This window comes from Marmota monax, unplaced genomic scaffold (genome assembly GCF_021218885.2).
Source record: "Marmota monax isolate L192 unplaced genomic scaffold, Marmota_monax_Labrador192_F-V1.1 WCK01_AAM20220418_F8-fsc00185, whole genome shotgun sequence".
In the NCBI taxonomy this organism is placed as follows: Eukaryota; Metazoa; Chordata; class Mammalia; order Rodentia; family Sciuridae; genus Marmota; species Marmota monax.
In genome coordinates this window covers 3,298,601-3,322,416 of record NW_026693278.1, presented here as the reverse complement: position 1 = coordinate 3,322,416, position 23,816 = coordinate 3,298,601, and the positions used below count along the sequence as shown (strand labels likewise).

At 44.0% G+C, this 23,816-nt stretch overlaps 1 protein-coding gene and 1 long non-coding RNA gene across 5 annotated transcripts; one reads left to right on the top strand and one right to left on the bottom strand.

Moving 5' to 3' along the window:
- Positions 1 to 2,830: 2,830 nt before the first annotated feature.
- Unc119b (unc-119 lipid binding chaperone B) lies at positions 2,831 to 17,257 on the bottom strand. Of its 3 annotated transcripts, XM_046456494.2 has the most exons (6): positions 16,974 to 17,257; positions 13,950 to 14,063; positions 10,725 to 10,799; positions 10,074 to 10,185; positions 9,782 to 9,954; positions 2,831 to 6,553 (listed from the first exon to the last, which is right to left on the bottom strand). In XM_046456494.2, the coding sequence occupies exons 1-6, from the start codon at positions 17,215 to 17,217 to the stop codon at positions 6,441 to 6,443; spliced, it is 831 nt and encodes a 276-aa protein (XP_046312450.1). In that variant the 5' UTR covers positions 17,218 to 17,257; the 3' UTR covers positions 2,831 to 6,440. The 3 variants fall into 3 exon arrangements, with proteins under 3 accessions (XP_046312450.1, XP_046312451.1, XP_046312453.1); XM_046456495.2 differs by lacking the exon at positions 10,725 to 10,799 and having other exon boundaries at positions 16,974 to 17,256; XM_046456497.2 differs by lacking the exons at positions 10,725 to 10,799; positions 13,950 to 14,063.
- Positions 16,643 to 23,814, top strand: LOC124100856 (uncharacterized). 2 transcript variants are annotated; one of them, XR_006854433.1, is made up of 3 exons: positions 16,643 to 16,840; positions 23,430 to 23,542; positions 23,678 to 23,814. It is a non-coding gene; the product is annotated as an uncharacterized LOC124100856 (long non-coding RNA). The 2 variants fall into 2 exon arrangements; XR_006854434.1 differs by having other exon boundaries at positions 22,158 to 23,542.
- The last annotated feature ends 2 nt before the right edge of the window (positions 23,815 to 23,816 follow it).

The following is a 23,816-nucleotide window of genomic DNA, read 5'->3' as shown; positions in this document are numbered from 1 at the left end:
AGGCGGCCCGGGTAGTTTCAGCTAGTGGGGTGGAGGGGGATTGCTTAAGCCCAGGAGTTAGGGGCCACCCTAGGCAACGTCGGAGATCCCACCTCCAAACAGCCAAAATGAGAGCAGCCATCGGCTGAAAACCCCATATATATAATACCTTTATTTTATTTATTTTTACGTGGTGCTGAGGATCCAACCCAGGGCCTCAAACGTGCTAGGCGAGCGCTCTACCGCTGAGCTCCAGCCCCAGCCCCTGAAAACCCCTTTCAAAGGACCCATCTCTCCTAAAATCCAGTCCCATGACCTTACGCGCTAAGCCCTAACCCTACCCACTCACCTCTGAGGCGCAGCCCCACAGTTCCCTTCAGCCACAGAAGGCAGGTAGGCAGCTTTTCTCTTAAGACTCCAGTTTGTTCTTTCTTTGGGCTTTTGCAATCACTGTCCCCCTGCCTTTCACCCAAGCTGCCCTGTCCACAGCAGGCCAGATTTTCTCCCGAGCATATTCTCCATCTATCCGTTTATTCTTGATGCTTTACATCTGAAATTATCTTTTCATCTCCTCCACTAGTTCCTTGGGCCTCAAGAGGAGCAAAGGTTTGTCTTTCTCTGGTGGTTAGTATTTAGGCCCATGAAACGTAGTGGATACGCAGGGAGAGTTCTTTCCCCCAGAGGTGGTGAAGGTGGGGTGTAACTTCTCTGTTCCACTGTCCAATGTCCCACCTGGGGGGCAGAGGTATGAATCTGATCCCTAGGATCCTTATCAGGACACCTACACTCTGCTCCAGAAACAATAAAGGTGTCACCTGTCCAAGACCGACTGCCCTTGGCACAGTCAACCTGACTTTCACAGCCTCCCTGGAGGAAACCACACATCCCCCCCAGCTGCCTTTCTTCCCATAACTCAGCCAGGCATCTGACCCCTGTACTGACCCAACATGCCAAAAACCCTGTGCTCCACTTCCTAGAGAATAATCAAGCAAAGGCCTTAGTATTTAACATTTTGTTTTAAAAAATGAATTTAAAAAATGCAAGTCTCCCACTGGGCACTGTGGCACACACCTGTAATCCCAGTGACTCTGGAGGCTGAAGCAGAAGGAAGATCACAAATTCAAAGCCAGCTTCAGCAACTTAGTGAGGCCCTAACACACTTAGGGAGTGTTAGGGCCTGTCTCAAAATAAAAAGTGTGGGACTGGGGTTGTGGCTCAGTAGTAGAGCCCTTGACTAGCACTCATGAGGCACTGGGTTCAAACCTCAACACCACATAAAAATGAAATAAAGATATTGTGTGCACCTAAATTTTTTTAAATATTTATTTTTTAGTTGTAATTGGATACAATACCTTTAATTTTATTGATTTGTATTGAACCCAGGGCCCTGCATGTGCCAGACAAGTGCTCCACTGCTGAGCCACAACCCCAGCCCCCTAATTTTTTTTTTAATACAAAGTGCTGGGGATATGGCTCAGTGGTTGAGAGCCTCTGGGTTCAGTCCCCAGTGCAAACAAAACAAAACAAAAAAAGTCTCTCAATCCACGGTGCTTTAAAATCAAATGACTGTCATTGACAAACATTGAGGTTTTCTTTATCTTCCAGTCATCCTACCCACCTAGGCACAAGCCTCAGGGTAGAAGACAAAAAAAAAAGAAAACAAGCAGGAGAAAAAGGAAAAAAGAAGAATTATGTTTGTGAGCAGAGGGCAACAATTGCTTCAGGTGTCCCTGACCATCTAAACCAAACCCTTAATTATTTATTGTTGATGGGAACTGAACCCAGGGTCTTGTGCTGCACATTCTACCCCTGAGCTATGCCCCCAGCCTCTTATTTTAAAATTATATTGGCTATGACAATAAATATAGGTGAGCTTTATATTATAATATACGAGGGCTGGGGTTGTAGCTCAGTGGTAGAACACTTGCCTAGCACATCTGAGGCACTGGGTTCGAGCCTCAGCACCACATAAAAATAAATAAATAAAATAAAAGGCATTATGTCCATCTACAAAAAAAAAGAAAAGAAATTTTAAGAGTACACAAGTTTTCTGCTGGGAGTGGTGGCACAAATCTGTAATCCCAATGACTTGGGAAGCTGAGTCAGGAGGACTGCAAGCTTGACACCAGCCTACACAACTTAGCAAGACCTGTCTCAAAATTTAAAAAGACTAGGACTGTAGTTCAGTGGTATAGTTCCCATCTTTAAACTCCTAGTAGCAAAAATACCCCCCCCCCGACACACACGCGTTTTCTAATAGAGACAGAATCAGACTGATTATAAGAGGTTGAGGCAGGGGGAAAGAACTGCCTTCAAGCATGCAGAACTCAAGGTTAAGCTCTGGAGTGGGTGTGATGAAAGTATCCTCTGTCAAAACTGGTGGGGACAGTAAGACTGCCTTTGTCAAAATGCATCATACTATATTCTTTTTAAAAAATATATTTTTTTTAGTTGTAATTGGACACAACATCTTTATTTTTATTTATTTTTATGTGGTGCTGAGGATTGAAGCCAGGGCTTCACACGTGCTAGGCTAGGGCTCTACTGCTGAGCCACAACCCCAGCCCCCAGACTGTGTTCTTGAGGTGAATTTTACTGTTGAATATACCTGAAAAAGCCTGTCTTTAAAACATGTATGCAAATTTTCAATTCTCAAAGCACCCTGGAAAACAAAGCAAAATCATTCAACCTAAAGCACATACTGTCCCCCATCATCCTAGAAATCAGCTATGCTCACTCAAAGAAAGCCCATGTAATAACCAAGAGAAGAGAAATCTGGAAACCGCCCCTGCCCCACCCCAGAACCCCAGCAATGCCCAGGGCCCAGTCAGGAGATAAGACAGGGTGGAGGTACTGTGAAAATCTTTCTTTAATTACTGTCTCTGTGGCAAAATAACATTTTATACAAATAAGTCACCTAGTTTACTTTGGACACAAAAACAATACAAACAGGAATGAGGATCTCGGGTGAAGTGAGGAAGAGGAGGAAGGACAGATCAGGTCATTGACGTTTTTTATATTCTGTGAAAAATAGAATTACAGGGAAAAAATAGACTTTCACAATTTTAATGACTTTACATGATATTTTGTAAATCAAAGGGTAAATCCATCTCCATCAGATCCTTATTGTGGCTAGGAGGTTCTGTGACACGGAATGTAATAAGATGGTTCAACAACTAGGCTTCTACACTAGGTATGGCAGCACCTCTTCAACAGGAATCCTGTGCACTGACAAGGATCTATGCAGTCATTCTTAAGACACACTGTTCCCATTCCCAAACAACTACTGATATCATGGTGACATTGGTCACCAGAAGAAAGTGACTTTACAAAGGAAAAAAAAAAAATACCCTGGGAGTTCACCATGTTGGCAGAACACACTAAATGCAAACTCACTGAGTCTGCACCTTAGACACAATCTATTAATCCAGTCCAGAAATGGGCTCTACTTCCACTGAAAAATTAAGTTGAAGATTACCAATCACTGACATTTCTATGGTCATTACCAGACATCTGAAGCCACTGTCCCTAGGTTTCAGAAATCAGGTGTCAAAGCCTCAGGTCTCTTCAGGAAGTCCATGCCCCTGGAGAATCTTTTCTCCACAAGACAACTTTGAGCTAACAAAAGAGATGACAGCCTTAAGCCCCAAATTACTTCTAGTTGTACACTTTAGAACATGGAAGGAAACCAGAATCTTCCATAGGATCTTCCCAGGAGGGCAACTTAGCCTGAAGTCTGTACAGGAAAGGAGAGGCCCTCTCTAGGGATTCCAAGACAGAGGGACAGGGGACAGAGGGACGAGGCAGAGGACCTGCCCCAAGTGGGCTGCTGGAGTGAGCTCTCTCCAGGAGCTGCCTCTGATGCCAGCTCTTCACAGAGGGCACGGGCTCCCCTGCATGGAGCTTGTTTTGTTCCCTCATATTATGTCACGTACCAGAAAACCGCTATCAACAGTCCAGATTACTTAGCACAGCCTCCTGGCTCTACTTCGGACTGGTTCATCTACTCTCAGAGAAAGCATGACTTCCAATACCCTCCTGGATTCAGGTGTAAATGTTTAAATTTTTAATTCATTTCAGTTAACACCTAGAGTGGTAATGCTTCTTGAGATTTCCTGAACAGCTAGACACAGGACCCCTGAGAGCCCCAGACAGAACTCTGGGCTTTCAGGAGAAGATGGCAAATTCCTGTCCTGCTGGGCACAGGTGAGCACTTGGTCTCAAAATGGTCTCCAGTGAGACTAAGGCAAGCTAAAAGGGAAGGGGATACAGCACTACTCAAGCCAGGGTGCCCATCTTCTCCATCCTCCAGGTATCTTCCTAGCAAAAGCTAACAGGGCGGGAAAGAGACAGCCCCTTAGCGCACAGGAGAGAGTCTGCCCTGGGACACACCTTTAAGACACACTCTGTTCAGCAGAGCTCTGGGCAGCTCCAGAAAGCATATCCTGGTCAATATTTAAATTTCAGGTGGCAGAAACTCTCCCAATTGGGCTTTTATTACAGAGAGAAGGGAGTGTTCGGAAGATTGCCAGGAACACACAAATCCCATTAGAGGAACCACAAATAGAGAAGGTTAAGACAGTGCTGATGTCTGTCTGCAGGTGAGGAGGAGGGAATGGTGGTGATGCAGCTTTCCCCAGCAGCATATGGGACACAGCCACACTTAAGGCACCTGGATTTGGAAGTGACTCCAGTTCTGAGTTTCACCAATCTGGTGAAGAGGCACCCATGCTGCAGGGCGCAAGATCTCTTCCCTCCCTCAGTGGGTGAATCCAGTGCCAGCACACAGGGTACTCAAGGGCTTCCTCAGTGAGAAAGCTGCCAGCATGGGGTATCGCTGATTCTTCAGCCAGGTACTAAGCACTGGGCCAGGGTTTAAGGCCTCTCATGGCTCTAGAAACCCAACAGGGAGCAACACTGGCCACAGGGCCTTCTGGGGCAAAGTGCTGGCCTTTCTTTTCCTGGCCCCATGTGGTTTTTTCCTAATCACTGTGGGACGCAGTTCCTATCACAGGTAATCACTTCGATGTCTCACAGTGACTCACCCCACCTGGTCCCTTGCTATTGATACCTTCTATCAATACTAAATGGACCCTACCCACAGCAGAGGGTCATGGAGTCTGAATTGAGCACCTAAAGTCACCCACAGAGACAACCATAAGGAGCTAAGGAAGTGGGGGGTCTGTCCAATGAGGGTCTGAGGACACAAGCAGCCCACAGGAAGTGCAAGGAAGCTATTTTGAGAAGATAAACTTTGACAGGCTACCTTGGCCTATTCTCACCCTTTCCAAATACCCCAAACAATTCCAACTAGCAGCTTGAAGGATCAGAATACTCATTACTTAAGTCTGACTTGCCAGATGGTCCCAGAAACTACTTCATTAGAAAGGCAGCTGGGAAAACCCTAAATAAGAAATCCACAATGAGTTTTGGAGGCAAATCCCCACCCAAAGCAAACCTTCCCGGCTACACTGTGTTGAGAAAACCAACTCTCTCTTTAAAGTAGCTGCTGGTTTGTAATTACCTCCTGCTACATGAGCCAGATTAGCCCCGGGAGGCTGATCAATATTATCAGAAGTCTAACCACACATCACATGTGCTGGGAATACCACCGACATTTTGTAAAAACTTCCCCAAAGTGTAAAAATAAAAAATCAAAATAAAAGGAGGCCTGCTCTGGCCTCGAGATACTATGCTCCAGGAGCAAAACTGACACATTTTACTCCAGGAGATATTCAGAGTGAGGAGCCAGGAGAGGCAGAGCAAGCTCATCTATCCCAGAAGGAGAAGGCACTGCCGGGCCAAAACCTTGGTCCATCTCCAGGAGGACTGGCTGAAAATCCTGTAGTCGGACAGACAAGCAGGCCTCTCCAAAAAATGGATCCTTCAGTTTGGCAGCATCTCCTGTCCCCAGTGCCTCAGTGCTCAGCACCCCACCTCTCCCCTCTATTGCCTTTCAGGTTTCTTCCAGCTGATTTAAGACGATGGGTGAGGGCAGGCTATGTTGATGGCCTGAAGTGAACAGAAGAAGCCTACCTTTCAGCTACCCCCAGCACCCAGGGACCTCAAGATGGACTGCTAACCCACAGGCCGGCCCAGCCAGAGCCTTCTCACCCAAGCACATGTGCCTGGAGAGACTGAGGTTGTCAGGACAAGCAGCAGACAGCTAGAATTACATGAAAATAAACTTCTTTTTTATCTGGATTCCAAGAGCCCTATTCTAATCTTACTTTACTATAATACCTCTGTGACCTAGAGGGAAGAGGGGAAGGGAAAAAAAAATATTAGGGAAGAAAACACAGCACTGTTTGGCACTTCCCTGGAGCACAGGAAACTGCTACCCCAACCTTGGCTTCCTGGGCCAGGTTCCAGCTGTGTTGACAAAGAGCAGCCTCAATCCCCTTTGTGTGCCAGGACTACATGGCTGCAGCAAAGCACCTCCCTTGTCCACTCCTTAGCAATTACTGGCCTCCATTATAGGCATAATCAGCTTTGTTGTGCATTATCAGCTTGTTGTCCACAAAGTAGAAGCTGTCGGAGCGGGTCTCATACGGGTTTTCAATCATCAGACGAACTGCAAGTCAGGGGAAAAGGAAAAAAGCAGATGTGAGCTTGCCCCACAGTTAAGCAGCAAAACTCAGTATCCCCCCCAAATCCACAAGCCAACACTTCTAGAAAATGTGAGTATACTTTGAGAATAATATGGTCAGAACAGAGGGAGCCAGTTCTTGGAGCTGGGGAGACCAGAGAGTCCCCAAACTGAATGTAATTTCTACTTTAACATAAAGAAGCAGTCAACTCCTCAGTTATCCCCAGCCTGGATTCTTCCAGTTAGTGCCCTGGGAAACGTACTTACCCTCTTGCCAAAAGACCACAGCTACTTATTTATCCAGTGCTTTCTGCTGACCCAAGCAAGCCCTGGCTTCTGGTCTGCTGCCCACCTCTAGACATTATGGGGCAAATCCAGAAAGCCATGCCTCACTGCACTCACTTCCTGTGGGTACTCCTGACAACTAAAGGAAGCCTGTATGTGAATGAGTGTCAGCCTTCCTCAGAGACGGCGAAGGAATCAACTTGCAAGTGAACTAGCCAGAGGTGTGCCTGCCTTGGGATCTAAATTTACACCTTCCACTTGTTCAGACAATTGTCCAGACCTCTTCAACCATACTGATTGGATTTGACCATTGGGCTACTTTGTTTTGTTTGTGTGGTACTGGGGATCGAACTGAGGGCCACACGCAGGCTAGGCAAGCACTCTACCACGAGCCACATCCCTAGCCCTTTTTAACCATACTGGAGAATAAATGCAATTAACAATGACTATCACTGATCAGTTTTATGGTTTGTGGGGGAGGGTTTTGTTACTGGGGATTGAACCAGAAATGTTCTACCACTGATTTAAATTCCCAGTCTTTTTTATTTTGAAACAAGGTCTCTTTAAATTTCCCAGGCTGGCCTCAAACTTATGATCCTCCTCTCTCAGCTTCCCAAGTACATGGGATTACAAGTATGTGCCACCATGCAAGGCTGATCCATTTTTTGTTTGTTTTAGTGAACTGAACCCAGAAGCACTTTGCCACTGAGCTGTATCCCAAGCCCTTTTCTCTTTTTTGCGGGGTGGGGTAGGGATTGGGGATTGAACTCAGGAGCACTTGACCATTGAGCCACTTCTCCAGCCCTCTTTTGTATTTATTTAGAGACAGGGTCTCGTTGAGTTGCTTAGGGCCTTGCTAAATTGCTGAGGCCAATCTTGAACTTGTGATCCTCATGCCTCACTCTCCTGAGTTGCTGGGATCATAGGCATTGCACCACTGTGCACACCAAGGCTGATCAGTTTTATTTTATTTTTTTTAAGTTGTCAATGGACCTTTATTTTATTTATTTATATGCAGTGCAGAATCAAACCTAGTGCGTCATTCATGCTAGCAAATGCTCTACCACTGAATCACAACCCCGGCACAAGGCTGATCGGTTTTGAATTAGAGATTACATGCCACCTTGAGTCTTCTGGAAGAAATATTATTGCTCACCACAATTTTCAAAAGGTGATACTAATTTTTTTTGTGTGTGTGACACTGATTCTTTAAAGTTCTTTGAACTTATCTAGGCCAAAGGTATCTGGTTTACATACTTACTATTATTATTCTAGGGATTTAACACAGGGGTGCTTTACCACTAAGCTATACCCCCAGTCCTTTTTTTATTTTGAAGACAGGGTCTCACTAAGTTGCTTAGGGCCTTGCTAATTTGCTGAGGCTGGCCTTGAACTTGTGATCCTCCTGTCTGAGACTCCTGAGTCACTGGGATTATAGGCATGCACAACCACACCTAGCTACACTCATATTACTGACTTCTAAACTCTTGTGGCTTATTTGGCTTCACAGATAAAACTTTTAATTCTATCTATACTCTCTTCTTCCTAGTATGGACATCCTCCAGCCCAGCTTGGGGAAAGAGACTCAGGAAGAACTAGATGCTATTATAAATACCCTTCCCACATCTCAGCAATCCTTATTTTACCTGGGAACAATATCATCACACGAGTAAAAGTACCTGGTTTTCAGAATATGAAATCTTTAAAGACTTGTGGTTCTGAGAAAACTAGTCAGTGTATGTGGATCCTTCCCCACAATGTAACTAAAGGTCAAAGGCCATCACTATTCACAGGATTCCACTTACATCCACATAATTTTGTGTGTCTGTCTGTCTAGTACTGGGGACTTAACCCAGAGGTGCTCTACTACTGTGCTACATCGTCATTCCTTTTTCTTTTTCTTTTTAAAGAGAGAGAGAGAAAGAGAAAGAATTTTTAATATTTATTTTTAGTTTGTGGCAGACACAACATCTTTGTTTGTATGTGGTGCTGAGGATCGAACCCGGGCCGCACGCATGCGAGGCGAGCGTGCTACCGCTTGAGCCACATCCCCAACCCTCCTTTTTAATTTTTTATCTTGAGACAAGTCTCACTAAGTTTCCTAAGTGGGCCTTGAACTTGTGATCCTCCTGCCTTAGTCTCCCCAGTAACTGGGATTACAGAGGTGTGCCACCATGCCCAGCCCACTTATATGTTCTAAAGCTATTTCTCTGAATGACTAGCCAAGGATGCTAACCAGAGATAGCTAAACCTAAGTGTTAGATGCTGACAGAGCCAATTCTTTACCTCTAGTTCAGTTCGTATCTTCCCTTGCCTGGGATATATAAGCAGCTCCCTCTGGTACCTTCCCAGTTCCTCCTTCATGTAACTGCAGGACTCTTTTTCCTAAAACATGCTTTTATCATCTCCTTTCTTTTGCTCAAAAACCTCCCTGGCTCCCACTGGGTCTTTTCTAACAGTTTCTTTATCAAACCCTTGAATTTTGGAGAATAAGAAAGAAGTGTCCTCAAGCCTTTGATTCTATTTAGCCTGCAGTTTCACATCTGGCTCCGATTACAGAAAAAGTAAAGGATCAATGACTAGGACACCATGGAAGCCATAACCAACAGTGAAGAGGAAAGTTGTTGTATCTAATTGGAGTCCCAGTGACGGTCACCTTAGTGACCCTTAGTCACTCTCTTTCCCACACAGGCCTAAAAAGGATGGCCTATAGTATTACAACCTTTGTTGCTCCATAAGCAGAGTCAGAATTTGACACAAAAGACAGGAGCAGTAGGAAATTAGAAACCTGAGATCAGGTGACTGGTATACACATCATGTCACCACTGCCCTTCGCTACAAAACAAGTCTACAGGACCAGATGGGGTTCAAGGTTCATTTTTTGCAGCCCTTAGAATCCAAATGCTTTAAGAGTCAGAGAATACTTACTGACGTCCTCTGAAAGCTGGGGAAATTCATAGATATGTTCACAAGTGTTCCTACTGCTGGGAATGCAGAAGCCAAAATCAAAGTCAAAGTTCTTCAGTAAGCGTTCCCGGAAATAATGCCGTTCTATCATACGGAAGTTTGACACAGGTTTGTCTCCCACTGTGAACTCCACCCTGCAAAATAAATCTCTGTGAGTCCCACTTTGCCTCCTCCCTCCTCTAAAGAAGGGAGCCAAGAACATTTTCCCTGGGATTAGCAGAATGTTCTTCCTTCAGGAAACAACGGTACTCACGTGGCGCCGACTGTCCGGAGGCGGAGAAATGCTGGCGTGAACTGATATCGCACAAAGCGTCCTGCAGTGATGTCCACATCTCCGCCTTCCTCCTCCTCATCTTCCTCCTGGTCTGAAAGAACACACAGAATCTTGAGTGCACCCCCTGGGCCCCACAAGCCCACATAGCACAACAACCAGCTAACACACTAACACCGACTGCACACTTGCTGAAAGCTGGGTCCTACAGTGACACTTCAAACTCTTCACAGCAGCTCTCTAAGATGCTACTGTTTCCATTTCACACAAGGAAGCTCAAGTTAAGAGAGAATAAGGAATATGTTCAAAGTCCCCAAATAGTAAATAGAGGGAGCAGGGATTTGATTCCAGGTCCATATGACTATTCTTAAATACTAAGCTCTTTGTGTTTAATTTAGAGGCTTGAGCCATATCCTGAGAGTAAACACAGGCTGGGTACTAGGCCCCTGATACAGGCTATATTATGCACCCAGGTCTGCTGTTGACCAAGTTGAACTTCTAGTCACTAACCAAAAGGATAATACTGCAAAAGATGAAAATAGATAAGATTTCCTTTAAACAATACAAACATTTCTGACAGGCAGCAAAGACAAACCACTACAAATAATTGTTATTTGAATGGAAGACACTGACCTACAGCCTTGAGGTACTGCACTTCCTTGGACTGATGTCTACTCCAGGCCATTCCAGACCCAACCCTCTGACCACCTAGGAAAGGGTGAAGCATATGGGCAATGAACCAATGTGTGAGACCTCACAAAGTTAATGCTGGTCTCTGGCCTAGTACATTCCTGAAGAGAAGATTTGTAAAACAAATTGGAGAATAAGGAGTTAGTGCCTCCAGTGTCCAATAAGGATATTTTCTCCAGTCTACATTGACCTTGGGTTCTTTTAGCATCAAACATCTCTGTGATATCCCGAGAGCACTGAGCAACCAGGCTGAGCAGGAATTCGTGTCTAGGGTAAGAACCCTGGCTGTTTTTATATGATTCAAAGAGTCAAGCCAAATCTCAGGGATTCGAATTCATCAGAACAAGTGTTATAGGAAAGCCCTGATTCAGTATGAGGATATTCTAAGTGAATCAAGATTCTTAAATGTAAAGACTAGGGAGGTTGGAAATCCAGATACTTTGCAATTCATCTTTTTTTTTTGGTACCAGGGATTAAACTCAGGGACGCTCGACCACTGAGCCACATCCCCAGCCCTATTTTGTATTTTATTTAGAGACAGGGTCTTACAGAGTTGCTTAGCACCTTGCTGTTGCTGATGCTGGCTTTATACTCACACTTCTCCTGTCTCAGCCTCCCCAGCTGCTGGGATTATAGGTGTGCACCCGGCTGCAATTCACCTTTTTGAGACAATTGAGTTTTGTATGGAAATCACTACTCTGAGCCCCATCTAATCCAGATCCACACACCTGTAATAATCCTGGGATTCCCGAAATGTCCTAAGTATTGGGACATGTGCCTTAGGGATGACAATACCACAGACCCAGGAAGACAGAATTTACAAGTTTGAACTTTCAGTTGCCCTGGTCAGCATTAGATTCTGATAGGAGTGAGCCAGGGTTCAATTTGCAAGGGAACTAGCCAGAGGTGTGCTTACCTTGGGGATCTAAATTTACACCTTCCATTCGTTCAGACAATTGTCCAGACTTCTTTAACCATACTGATTGGATTTGGCCATTGGGCTACAGTTTTTCTTTTTTCTTTTTTTGTGATACTGTGGATGGAACCAAAGGCCTCATATATGCTAGGCAAGCACTCTACTACTGAGCCACATCCCCAGCCCTCTTTAACCATACTGGAGAATAAATGCAATTAACAGTGACTACCACTAATCAGTTTTTGTTATTGTTGTTACTGGGGATTGAACCAGGAATGCTCTGCCATTGATCTAAATCCCCAGTCCTTTTTACTTTATTTTGAATCAAGGTCTCTTTAAGTTTCTCAGGCTGGCCTCAAACTTGTGGCTTTGTAACTAATCCAAGCTGAGACTTTCTCAGGAAAATCCTGTTGTTTTTTTTTTTTTCCAGTGCTGGGGATCAAACCTAGGGCCTCCTCTATACTTGGCAAACACTCTATTATGAGATCAGGTGACTGGAAAGTCAGCCCAGGAAAGTCTCTTGACTCTGGGATACTAATATTTGCCTTACTAAGTTCGCAGTTTTTTTCAACTAGCAAATCAATCAAATGAGAAAAACCTTGCAAAACAAGTTATAATTACAGATCATGGTTGATACTATATAGTATGTGTGACCATGTTCTAATAAACAACAAACTCCAGAGGGCGCTAAATCTCCAGTAATGTGCTCTGAAGGCTTATGTGGTCCCCTGACCAGAAATGAATCACCCTAGAACTGCATCACAAGCACAGGAAAGGTTTATTGAAGGCTAATTTAAAGAATCTCAAGTGGATGAGTTCATGGGTCTGTTCTTTCAAAAAATGATGAAGATTAAAACTCAAACTAAGATTGCTAATGGCAGGATATGGGGGAGAAGTGGCAGGTGCTACATCTGTCTATGAAGGTGGCATGAAGCCTGTCACAGCCCAAGATGCAGACAGAGATGAGAAAAACAAGGCCTTCAAAAAGAAATAAAAAGAGGAGCAGAGGAAACTCAAGCAGCTAAAAGCAGGAGCCTCTGGCCACAGATAGAATGAAGAAATACAGCAAAAGTAAGCTGTTCCTTGGGCCTGAAGTGATGACCCTTGGTTTCTTCCTATTTAAACATCTGGATTCTCTTCCATAACATCTTTTGCCACCTATTACTAGGATGAAGTGTTATCTTAGAGCTTGTTGTAAATTTAAGAATAAACTTGTGTTTAAAAAAAGTCTTGCCGGGTGTGGTGGCAAATCCCTGAAATCCCAGCTACTCAGGAGGCTGAAGCAGAAGGATCACAAGTTCAAAGCCAGCCTCAGCAACTTAGAGAGGTCCTCTCAGTGAGACCCTGTCTCAAAATTTAAAATTTTTTTAAAAGGCTGGGGTGTGTCTCAGTGTTAAGCACCCCTGAGTTCAATCCCTGGTTTTATATATATCTCGAGCATAGTAGTATAAGTCTGTAATCCCAGCCACTTGGGAGGCTGAAGCAGAAGAATCACAAATTCAAGGCAAGCCTCAGCAACTTAGCAAATTCCTGTCTCAAAATAAAAATAAAAAATAGTTAGTGGTGTAGCTCAGTTGTAGAGCACCAGGTTCGATCCCCAAAATCACACATACACACAAATCCAAGGGTTGGGGGAATACCTCAGCAGTAAAGTGCTTGCCTAGTGTGTGTGATGCAAGGTTTTGATTCCTAGCATCAGCACCAAAAAGAAAAGGGGAAAAAAAAATCCAAATGAGAAAGTCCTGAGAAATGCAAGGTACTATTTATAAAGACAAATGAGAAGACTGGGGTGAAACTGCCTTGTGGTCTAGACTGGAATCCTCAGTATCCTCCTTCAAGGGGCCTCAAGGTTCAATGAATTTTCCTCATTAGTTTAATTTCAAGGATTTCTTTCCTAATCAGAAGTGATATAATGAAAGAGTACAGGACCTTAGTAAAGTGTCCCAGAAAATTCTGGGTCTCAGATCCTTTTCTGTAAAATAGGGATGGTAAGAACTCCTCACAGAGGCGTGAGGACTAGATAAGGTGATGTACAGAAAAATGTGGCAGTGACCAAGTGTTGATACTCAAACATCAGCCTCCTAATGCAGCTTCAACTGGCATGCCTGAAGAGGTCCCAAAAGTGGAACACTGGAGTCCAAGACACAGGAAGCAAAGGCACACAAATATTCAACTTTTCAAATTTCTGTTCAAACTTCTGTTTTAAGCTTTTCTTCAAACTGTCAAGGGATCCCTACAATTTTGAAGCCTACCTGAAACGCAAGGTTTGGCAATTTCAAAAAGCACTGTCCCCGTCTCCAAATCTCGAATTTTGAAGCGGGTGAAATCAATACTGTAGATGTTGTCTTCAGGTTTACACAAGTAATCTAAAAAATGAGAAAGAGACCAATGCTATTAAATAATCATCCAAAACTACCACTTATTTCTCAAGTTTTGAAGCAAATCAAGGATTTTTTTTTTTTTTTTGTACCGGGGATTGAACTTAGGGGCACTCAGGGGCACGACCACTGAGCCTATTTTCAGCCCTATATTGTATTTTATTTAGAGACAGGGTCTCATTGAGTTGCTTAGCAACTTGCCTTTGCTAAGGCTGGCTTTGAACTCCAGATCCTCCTGCCTCAGCCTCCCCAGCCACTGGGATTACAGGCGTACACCATTGTGCTTAGCTTAAACTCAGGGATTTTTTCCTATGTAATTTACTTAAAATACTTCCCCAAACATCCTCTTATATTATCATAAGCAAAAGTTGTATGGACAGAATCAGGAGACCCAATAAAAAAAGAGCAGGACTCAGTTTGGATGAAACTTCTAGGAACAGGGATAGAAAGAATGGTTTTCTTTGGAAACACCTATAACTGCCATATTTATCAGCCTGGATACCACAACATTAGAAATATTTTTTTAGAAACCATTTCTAGAAAAAAAATTGAAAATATTTATACTGCTTTAACAGACAATACAATGCATGTTTGTCAACCATGAGTGTGAGAAGGCAGGGATCAGTAAACTTTCCCGTAAAGGGACACATTATAAATAATTTAGGGTTTATATTCACATGGACTCTGCCATAACTACTCAACTCTGTACAAAAACATCCATGGACAATAAGCAAATGAAGGAGTATGCATCTATTAAAACTGTACCTATGGATACTGACAAATTTTCTAGATTTTTAAAATATATTTCAACCACTTTAAAAATGTAAAAATTGTTCTCAATTCTTGGACTACACAACATCACACAGCAGGCTATATACTCTGTTGGCAGAGTAGGATAAATTTGGCAATGACAGCACTAGTCAAAGTGAAGCATAGCCTACAATGACCTGAGGATTTAACCAAGAGTTTTGGTCATAGAAAATTTCATTGATTTGTTTCTACAACTCCTGACAGCATCTTCTCTGCGACTCATTTCAACTCATTACGACTTTATTGTAGATTGCTTGTTATTGTTTCACATTTAATAAGCTGTCTCCAGTAGAATGCAAACTTGAGAGCTACTGATGATTCTCTAACTCCCAAACAGGCTGACATTGGTTCTGTGCTTTTAGGGGGTACTCAATAAATAACTTGCAAGACAGAACAGATGAGACTCTAAGAAGAGGAACAGAATTCAGAGGTCACCAAGCTCTGATCTGTGACTTTCTCCAAAGAGCAGTAGACACAGGTTTTTGGGCAATGACACCAAAATTCCCAAGCCCCCAAATGGGACCTGTGTGCCCAGTGAATACTGCTTAGGGCCAGGCATTAGAATGGCCAAAGTCACCTTTGGTGTCAGGAGCAAATGTGAGGTTAAAGTGATCAGGTGCTGAGCATTTCTGTACTTTTAAAACCTCAAATGAAGACTTAGAACAGAAGCAGCTTTTTCATTGTTTCAATGAAACCAAACAGCCATACTGTAGAGGCATGTAAAGGACAGTTCCAACTCCAACTGTGATAGAAAATGGGGACATCAAAATACCCAAGTTAAAACTATTTAGGGAGTTGAGGATTTCCTTTCATACTGGATCAAGACCACCTTCCCCAAACTCCCATTCCCCAAACACTGGAGCTCCAGTAGCAACCTGAGGTACTCCTGGGCAGCCCTGAGCTGACCACAGCAATCAGTGTCTACCAGGGCATCCTTCCTGGCAGCAAGGTTACAAGTCAGCTTCGGTTGGGGGAGAGGGGGGGATGGCGGTGGGCAGGGCAAATAAGGCCTAACCAGGTGACTGTAAACTCCTGGGGAAAACAACAGCAAGGGAAAAGGTGTCAAGTCATAGCTTGGCTTGACAGAGATGGAGGGAGAGAGGAACAATTCTATTTCTTCCCACTCTTTCTTATATGAATGAAAAAATACCTTATGCAAAAAAAAATTTTTTTTTAAATTCTGAAATCTTTAATATTTATTTTTTAGTTTTCGGCGGACACAACATCTTTGTATGCGGTGCTGAGGGTCGAACCTGGGCCGCACGTAAATTCTGAAATCTTGACAATTCTTAATTCACTGGAAAAAAAAAATCAAGATTAAGATTAACGGGGCTGGAGTTGTGGCTCAGCGACAGAGCGATCTCCTTGCATGTGCGAGGCCCTGGGTTCGAGCCTCAGCACCACATAAAAATAAATAAAGGTATTGTGTCCAACTACAACTAAAAAAAATAATTTTGTTTTTTAAAAAGAGTAAGATTCACATATAGGAGTCTGCACATATACTGAAACTTTATTTTTCTGTGGCAGTTTTTAAATTTATATGAAATACCAAGGAAAAGCGCACCTGCACACAAAGGGGAACGCTTGGGACCTAGAGGAGAAGGGGGCCAAGACAGGCTGGAATGGGGGAAGGGCTGTCAGGGGGCCGGAGAGGAGGGACAGGCGGAGAAAGCAGGTAGGGGCTCTGGCCTGGCAGAGGACTGCGGAAGCTCGGGGGTAGACTCGTCGCGGGGGAGGGGGGGCGGGCTAGGCGGGAATTTCGCTGATGCGGCGAGGTTCCAGCAAAGGGGACCTCCGCACCTCCGCCCGGGTCCGATAAGAAGGAGCAGCTGAGAAGGAGCGGAGAGCTGAACGAAGACCCTTCCTCAACCAGGACAACCCAGGGGCAGCCTGGCGGCGCTGGACTCGGCCAGACGCGGTGAAGCTCAAGGAGAGCCCTTCTCCACCAGGTCTAGGTGAGCGCGGCCAGGGCAGAGGGCAGCGCGGCCTGCATGACTGTCCGGGCCTGGGCGGACCCCGCGCGGGCCAAGCGGACCGACCCGCCGGGGGCCCGTCGCGCGGGGAGGGCGCGGCCCTCGCGACACTCACTTTCAGTGACCCGGCTGAGGCGCAAGACGTGCTCAGGGCGGATGGTGTCCAGGGCCAGCAGCTCCTGCTCCGTGACCGCTGCCCCGATGCCGTCGTCGGCCGCGTGGGGGGGCGCCTGCCGCCGCACTTTGAGCCGGTTCAGGACGCCACCGCCCGCTTTCTTCTTCTCCTCCTTGCCAGCCACCAGCCCCCCGGGCCCCGCAGCCGACCCCGCGGCCATAGCCTTGGGGTTCGACCCGTTCATAGCTCCACAGCCAAGATGGCCGCCGCCTCCACAGCGCCGTAACTATGGAGAGCGGGGGCGGGGCCAGGCGGCACCTGGGGGCGGGGCCCTGGAGGCGGGGTCTGCGGGGAGCAGTGAAGACTCTCCAACTTTGGTCCTGTCCGGCGGTGGGTGGGGCCTTAGAACTCCCACACACTCTTTCAGGTCCCCAAAGTCATCCCAGATGTTATATATATGTGTGTGTATATATGTATACACATATATATATATATGTTACAAGTGAATTTCTGTCTTAGAAACTGTAGATAAAGCATCTTGAGAAAATGTTAATGTTTTTATTATTGAGTGTAAGTTAAAATGGTGTTTGCTGTGCAAAGAGGCAGCTTCAAGACAAGCTTTCTAACTAGATTGCCATGCCAACCCCTGCTGTGCCTGATCTTGAGCGAGACTGCAGGAACTATAAAGATGAGGGAGTGGATATGCCTTATCATTGTATTTTGGCAATTAAGCAAATGCCTGACACATGGTAGGTGCACAACGATTGAATAAATGAGTGAAAGCCTGAAGAGTGCCTCACAACACTCTCCATGAAGGAGTCCCCACTTTGTCAAGAAAGACTGTGGCATACTTCCTCTGACAGGCCGGGAAACTCGGAACTAGAAGATAACTGCCTGGCACCGGCTGTAACAGGTGCAACAAAAGTGATACCAGAGCACCCAGAAGTGGTTTATTCTGTCGGGTTAGGAGGGCGGGGGTGGAAGTGGGTGTCAGGGAAAGGCCTCACAGAGGTGACATTTCTGAGCCTAGGCAGTTAACCACTATTTCATTAGTGAAGGAAGTGGGTAGGAGAGAGGCTGCCTTCTTATACCCCACGTGGTTCCTTCTCTCAAAACTCTGGATGTACAGGAGGCCTGGACTTGACTCATGTGAAGTGTCTACTAGCCAAACTTGGGCCAGAGTGAAATCCCAATCCTCTGTCAATGACTGGCTTCTAGACCTGACTTACACCGGGATTTGCTGGGTCCCTCTCACTTGATGTAAGGGGTTTGGGAGGGGCTGCCAGGAATCACCTAGTTCCTGGACAAAGTCCAAACCTGACCCGCCTCCCCAGCTGCCCAATTGAGTGAGATAGTATGTGGCCAACTTCCTAACTTTTGAGAAATTAGCATCAGGTGACACTTACAAACCCTTCTAGATTTTAATAAATATAAGAGAAATTAAAACCTTTCCTTTTGTAAATAATCTTTTTAAACCACTCAACAGTGAGTGGCTACTGAAGAGTTTCCAGAACTTTTAATATGCTATTTGATTGTGAATTGCCAAGAGGGTGGTTTAGCATGTGGTCATTCCCCACAAGCTCACATTTATTTCAGAGCACCAGAACGACAATTACCTGGATTCTAGTTTTTTTCTTTCTAGGGATCATGACAAAAGTACTAAATCCAGGAATTTTGCCTAAGTGTATACAAAAGATGTTTACTGCAGGATTATTTGTTACATTGACAAATTACAGTGGAGTCTATGTTATACAGCTGTTAAAAAGAATGAGACTGATGGGAAGATCTCAGAGATACTGAGAAAAAAGCAAGGCACAGAATCTATTCAATTAAAATAAAAAGCATGAGAATATGTAGATGTATTTGTAATTGTAAAGGAAGAGGTCTGGATATACATTAAAATGTCAACTTTGATTACCTTTAGGGAGGAGAGTACTGGAAGGAACTAAAGAGAATATATTTCCTTTTTACACTATTTAGAGCTACTTCTGTACTTTTTTTATCACAAGCATATGCTCATGGGCTGCTTGTGTAGTTCTTAAAAATAAGAAAGTATCTTAGGTTCTGTATCTAGAAGGCAGACTTTACGTCAAAGTAGATTTATTTTCTCTTAAAATTTAAAGGCAACCTCAAGGCTCGGGGTGTAGCTCAGTGATAGAGTGCTTGCACAGCATATACAAGGCGGCCCTGGGTTTGATCATCAGCACTGCAGGAAGGGAAGGGGGCGGGGGAACTTCAACTGAAAAAAAAACCCAAAAAACGAAATACTGTCATATGAGGGAGTGGGGCCTATACTCTCTCTGGTGACTATGAAGTATGATTAGAAGGATTAGAGTATGTATTTAGAATAGAAAGCATACCAAAAAAAAAAAAAAAAAAAGGTAAAATTGGCTGCCATCCAAGGAGTTGAATGCAGGAAGCTCTCAGGAATGCAAGATCATTCAGAGATGGTCTAGTAATTGACAGACAATATAATCTCTAACAAAATAGTCTGTCCTGAGTCCCTGGTAATTGTTAACCTTCATACCAAGAAGGTTGGGAAAGCATTAAAATCTGCATATGATGTGTATCCAGGCAGACTTCAAGGGGTTTGTGCTTTGAGACCTAAAGTTCTGATAAAATTTTCTAAAACAAAACTATATCAGCAGGGCCTATGGTGGTTCCATGTGTGCTACATGTGTTGGTGACAAGTGTGTCTTCATTATTGAGGAGCAGAAAATTATTGTGAAGTGTTGAAGGCACAGCAAAGTCATAAAGTGAAATTTTAAAAATGAAGCTTCTTTGAGTAATAAAAGATCAAAAGGCTAAAAAACACACACAGAAGAAAAAACAATTTCACTTTTTAAAGGGGTAGGAAGAATTAGAGCTGTTAATGCTCAATTTACCTTTCTTCACCAAATTTTCCTAAGGTACGTAAAAAGGCTCTATTTAGCCATGTGTGGTAGTGCACACCCATAATTCTAGCTGACAGGGAGGCTGAAGCAGGAGGATGGCAAGTTGGAGGCCAGCCTGGGCAACTTAGCAAGACTGTCTGAAATAAAAAAGGATAGGGATGTAGTTCAGTGGTATAGTACCCCTGGTTAAAATTTTTTTTTTTAATTACATATACTAACAGTCTGGGGAAAAAAGGAAAATAGAACATTATTGCATTAAATATTAACACCAAGGTTTTCCAGGGCTGGACACAGGAAACCTGAAGCAGTAGGCTGGCCTCCCTTTCACCCCAGACTGGCCCTCTGTCTGAGTCCCTCCAGCCACCGTAAAAGGTGTGACAGTGGCTGTTTTCCAGGACAGTCCCAAGGTAGCCAGGCAGTCTGCCTCGAATCAGGCCATGCAGGTGGTGCCAGAGATGGTGCAGCCAAGGTAAGCAAGACATCAGAGGGCTTTTCTCTTTGGAGACTGAGAAGTGAAGTCCTTTCTGCTGCCTCCCTAAAGGTGGCATGTATCAAATCAGCAAGTCATGGCTGGGATAGCAGGCACGCCTTCTGGTCTGGGACTGAAAGCTAGTAATTTCCCCAATACCCAAGTCACTTCACTCCCTGGATAAGGACTGTTTTTTAAAAAGCACTAATTTGGCAACATATACCTATGGTTCCAGCTACTCAGAGGGCTGAGACAGGAATTCGAAAGTTTGAGGCCAGCCTGGGCACCTTAGCAAGAGCCTATCTCAAAATACAATTTAAAAGCTGGGTACGGTGGTACATGCCTATAATCCCAGTGGCTTGGGAGGCTGAGAGAGGAGGACTGGGAGTTCAAAGCCAGCCCCAGCAATTTAGTGAGTTGCTAAGCAATCAGTGAGACCCTGTCTCTAAATAAAATACCAAAAAAGGGAGCTAGAGATGTGGTTCAGTGGTTAAGTGCACCTGAGTTCAATCCCTGGTTCCAAAAAAAAAAAAAAAAAAAAAGGCTGGAGATATACTAGAGCACTTGCCTAGCATGTGCAAGGCCAGTATCTCACACACACACACACACACACACACACAAAAAAAAAAAAACTTTAAAAAGGACACTAATTTATTATTTATATCCCACCTGTTCCGAGAAAAGATTTCTAGCATATTCCAAAGTCGTATAGTAAAATATTGGGGAATAAAAATTCATATAGCCTTGTGAAGTGGAATACTTTCAAATTTTTAAATGCATGTATTATTTGACCTAGTAATTCCTTTAAGGAATTCTAAAGAAACACTTATACATGTGCACAAAGATGCAAGTATGAGATGTTCACCACAGCAATTTGTACTAACAAAAAAATGAGCACTCTTTTAATGTTCAACAATAGGGAAATGGTAACGTAAATTACAATCTAACCATAAAATACTATGCAGTCCTTTAAAGATAATCTCTATGTACCAACCTATCTATATGTATAAATTCTCTAAGACATATTAAGTCTTATGGTTATGTATAGCATAATCCCGTTTGTTTAAAAACACTATATGTACATGTATATGTAAATACGTAGAAAATGAGATACGTATCACCTGCATTATCTTCGTAAGGACTAGAGGGGTAAAGATAAAAAGGATTTTTACAATTTATACCCCATATAATTTTTAAAAAATATTTATGTACATATTACAAATATATTATTATTATATATAGTTTTGTATCACTAAATCTTAAAAGGTTACTTTCTTTTTGTGAAGACAAATATAATAAACCCCCATGTAACCACCGCTTCATCGCTTCATCGGTTATCAACATTCTACACTGAGCCTTGGAAAGTTCCTTTTAAAGAGTATATCATGCTGGGCATGGTGGTGTATACCTCTCATCTAGCAACTGGGGAGGCCGAGGCAAGAAGATCTCAAGTTGGAAGTCAGTCTCAGCAACTGAGGTCCTAAGCAACTTAGCAAGACCTTGTCTCAAAATAAAAAAGGGCTGGGCATGTAGCCCAGAGGTAAAGCACCTCTGGGTTCAAACCCCAGTATCAAAAAACAAAAAATTTTAAAAATCATGGCATAGGAATACAGGTTTGGGGGTCAGACAGGGTCAGATTCTGGTCATTGCTTTGGCCACTTACCAGCTATGTGACTTTGGGCAGGTGATCTCTGAGCCAGTTTTCTCATTTTAAGTCAGGCTAGTCATCACCTTTCCTAGGGTTGTTGTGTACTATGCTAAGGCCAGTGTACCTAGTGAACAGTCACTATGGCAATATCTGTAAGTGACCTCTTTTTCCAGGACCCTTCTGCAGGCACCCTGGGCAGGAAGAAACCACAGAGCTAGATGGGAGAGTACTATCAAGTCAGGGCTGAGAGGCGGCAAGCTGGGGACCGACTTGAAGAAGCAACAGAGATTCAAGTGGAAGCAGTGAGGAAGCCCAGAACATCAACTCTTTAATATCAGGCCTGAGCCAAAAAGCAAGTGGGGTTACTTTTTACTAACATTAAGTAGTTAGGAACAAACAAAACGAAGACTCTTGAACTTACTAGTTCTAGGTCCTCCGTGCTCCACCCTCTTTTCCGACCCCTCACTGCTACAGCAAGCTTTCCAGTAAATGTTGGAAAATCCCAACTCTCTTCCTCCATGGGGGATGTGGGGGTATTAAATCTGGAGAAAGGTCTGACACACCGGCTCCAGCCAACCGGGAGCCTGATTTCCTTAGTAAGATTAAGATCTGGACCCATGGAGTGGTCCAACCCAACCCCCAGCACTTGGCCCAGGGATTTTCTGTCAAGACAATTTCCCTCCCTGCAACTCCCTAGAGCAGGGCTTCTTCAAGTCTCTTCCCCATTTGGCAACTTGTGCAAAGCTACCTGAAATAGCAACAGTTTAAGTCTTAATTAGTAAAGAACTCCAGCTACATAGGTGGACTCAACCTAAGAAAGACACTCTGTGGGCCTTGTGGCTTATTCAGGCCCTGGAAACACTCCATCATTCTTGGATCGAGCAATGAATTCTGTCCTTCAAGGGATAACTGAGGGAGGTAGACCAGCATTCCCACCCCACCCCCAATCCTAAATAAGCAGCCTTCATTCCAGCTTGAAATATAGCCAGCCAGTAGGGTCTAGAGCCATGTCACATAGCATCCTGAGGAAGTGGGAAGCAGTGCAGAGTAATTATTAAGAGCAAGAGACTTGACTTAAAATTCCAGCTCTGCCTTTGCTGGCTGTGTAGCCCTGGGCATGTCACTCACCTCTTAAAAAGAGTAATATCAACTGGTTTGCAGAAGAGTCCACAGATACGAAGAGTAAATAGGTAATGTCTGTAAAGTGTTCGGCACTGTGCCTGGCCCATTTCAAGGGTTCACTACAGGAGAGTTATAATTATTTTTACAACCTAGAATGAGCATGGGCTTTCATAGCAAATAGACTAGTTTTGAACCCTGGCTTGATTGTTTACTGACCAGCCTGGGGCAAATTACTAAACTTTTTTGAGCTTCATATTCTGTAGATATAAAACGTGGCTTATAAATTACAGGGAAAAAAATTCTTCCTGCATTCTGCATTCCAGATGTATACTAAAACACTGCCAACACACCAGAAAAGGGGATGAAGAGAAAAGTATCCCATGGCTTAGCTCATCCAGAGGCTAAGGGAACAATAAAGGAGGCAGCTATGGGCCTGGTATGCCTTGGGATTGGGATGGTAAGGGGCTGGCTGGTGTTTCAGTGGAAGTAGGAACAAAATAATTTTTATTTTTCCTGGTTGAAATGGCCAAGCAAGGTTTTACATATCTTTCCCTTTAACCAAACATCCCAGAAAGAAGAAAAGCAAGAGATACCTGATTACATGGACAACAGCTCCCAGCCTCACCACAGACGTCTTCATAGCCAGTGAAGCCCCCAGGCCTCCTTTTTCCCATCATATCGCTTCTTTGCAATAAAGCTCAAATTCAACC

Bases quoted from the DNA above. Each gene is read 5' to 3' on its own strand.
- Unc119b (XM_046456494.2), bottom strand. From the start codon at position 17,217: ATGAACGGGTCGAACCCCAAGGCTATGGCCGCGGGGTCGGCTGCGGGG. The intron at 10,186-10,724 runs GTCAGTGTCTTC...GTGTTCTTTCAG, and splicing joins GCAGTACCTCAAGGCTGTAG to ACCAGGAGGAAGATGAGGAG. The intron at 9,955-10,073 runs GTGAGTACCGTT...TTTATTTTGCAG, and splicing joins CTCCGGACAGTCGGCGCCAC to GGTGGAGTTCACAGTGGGAG.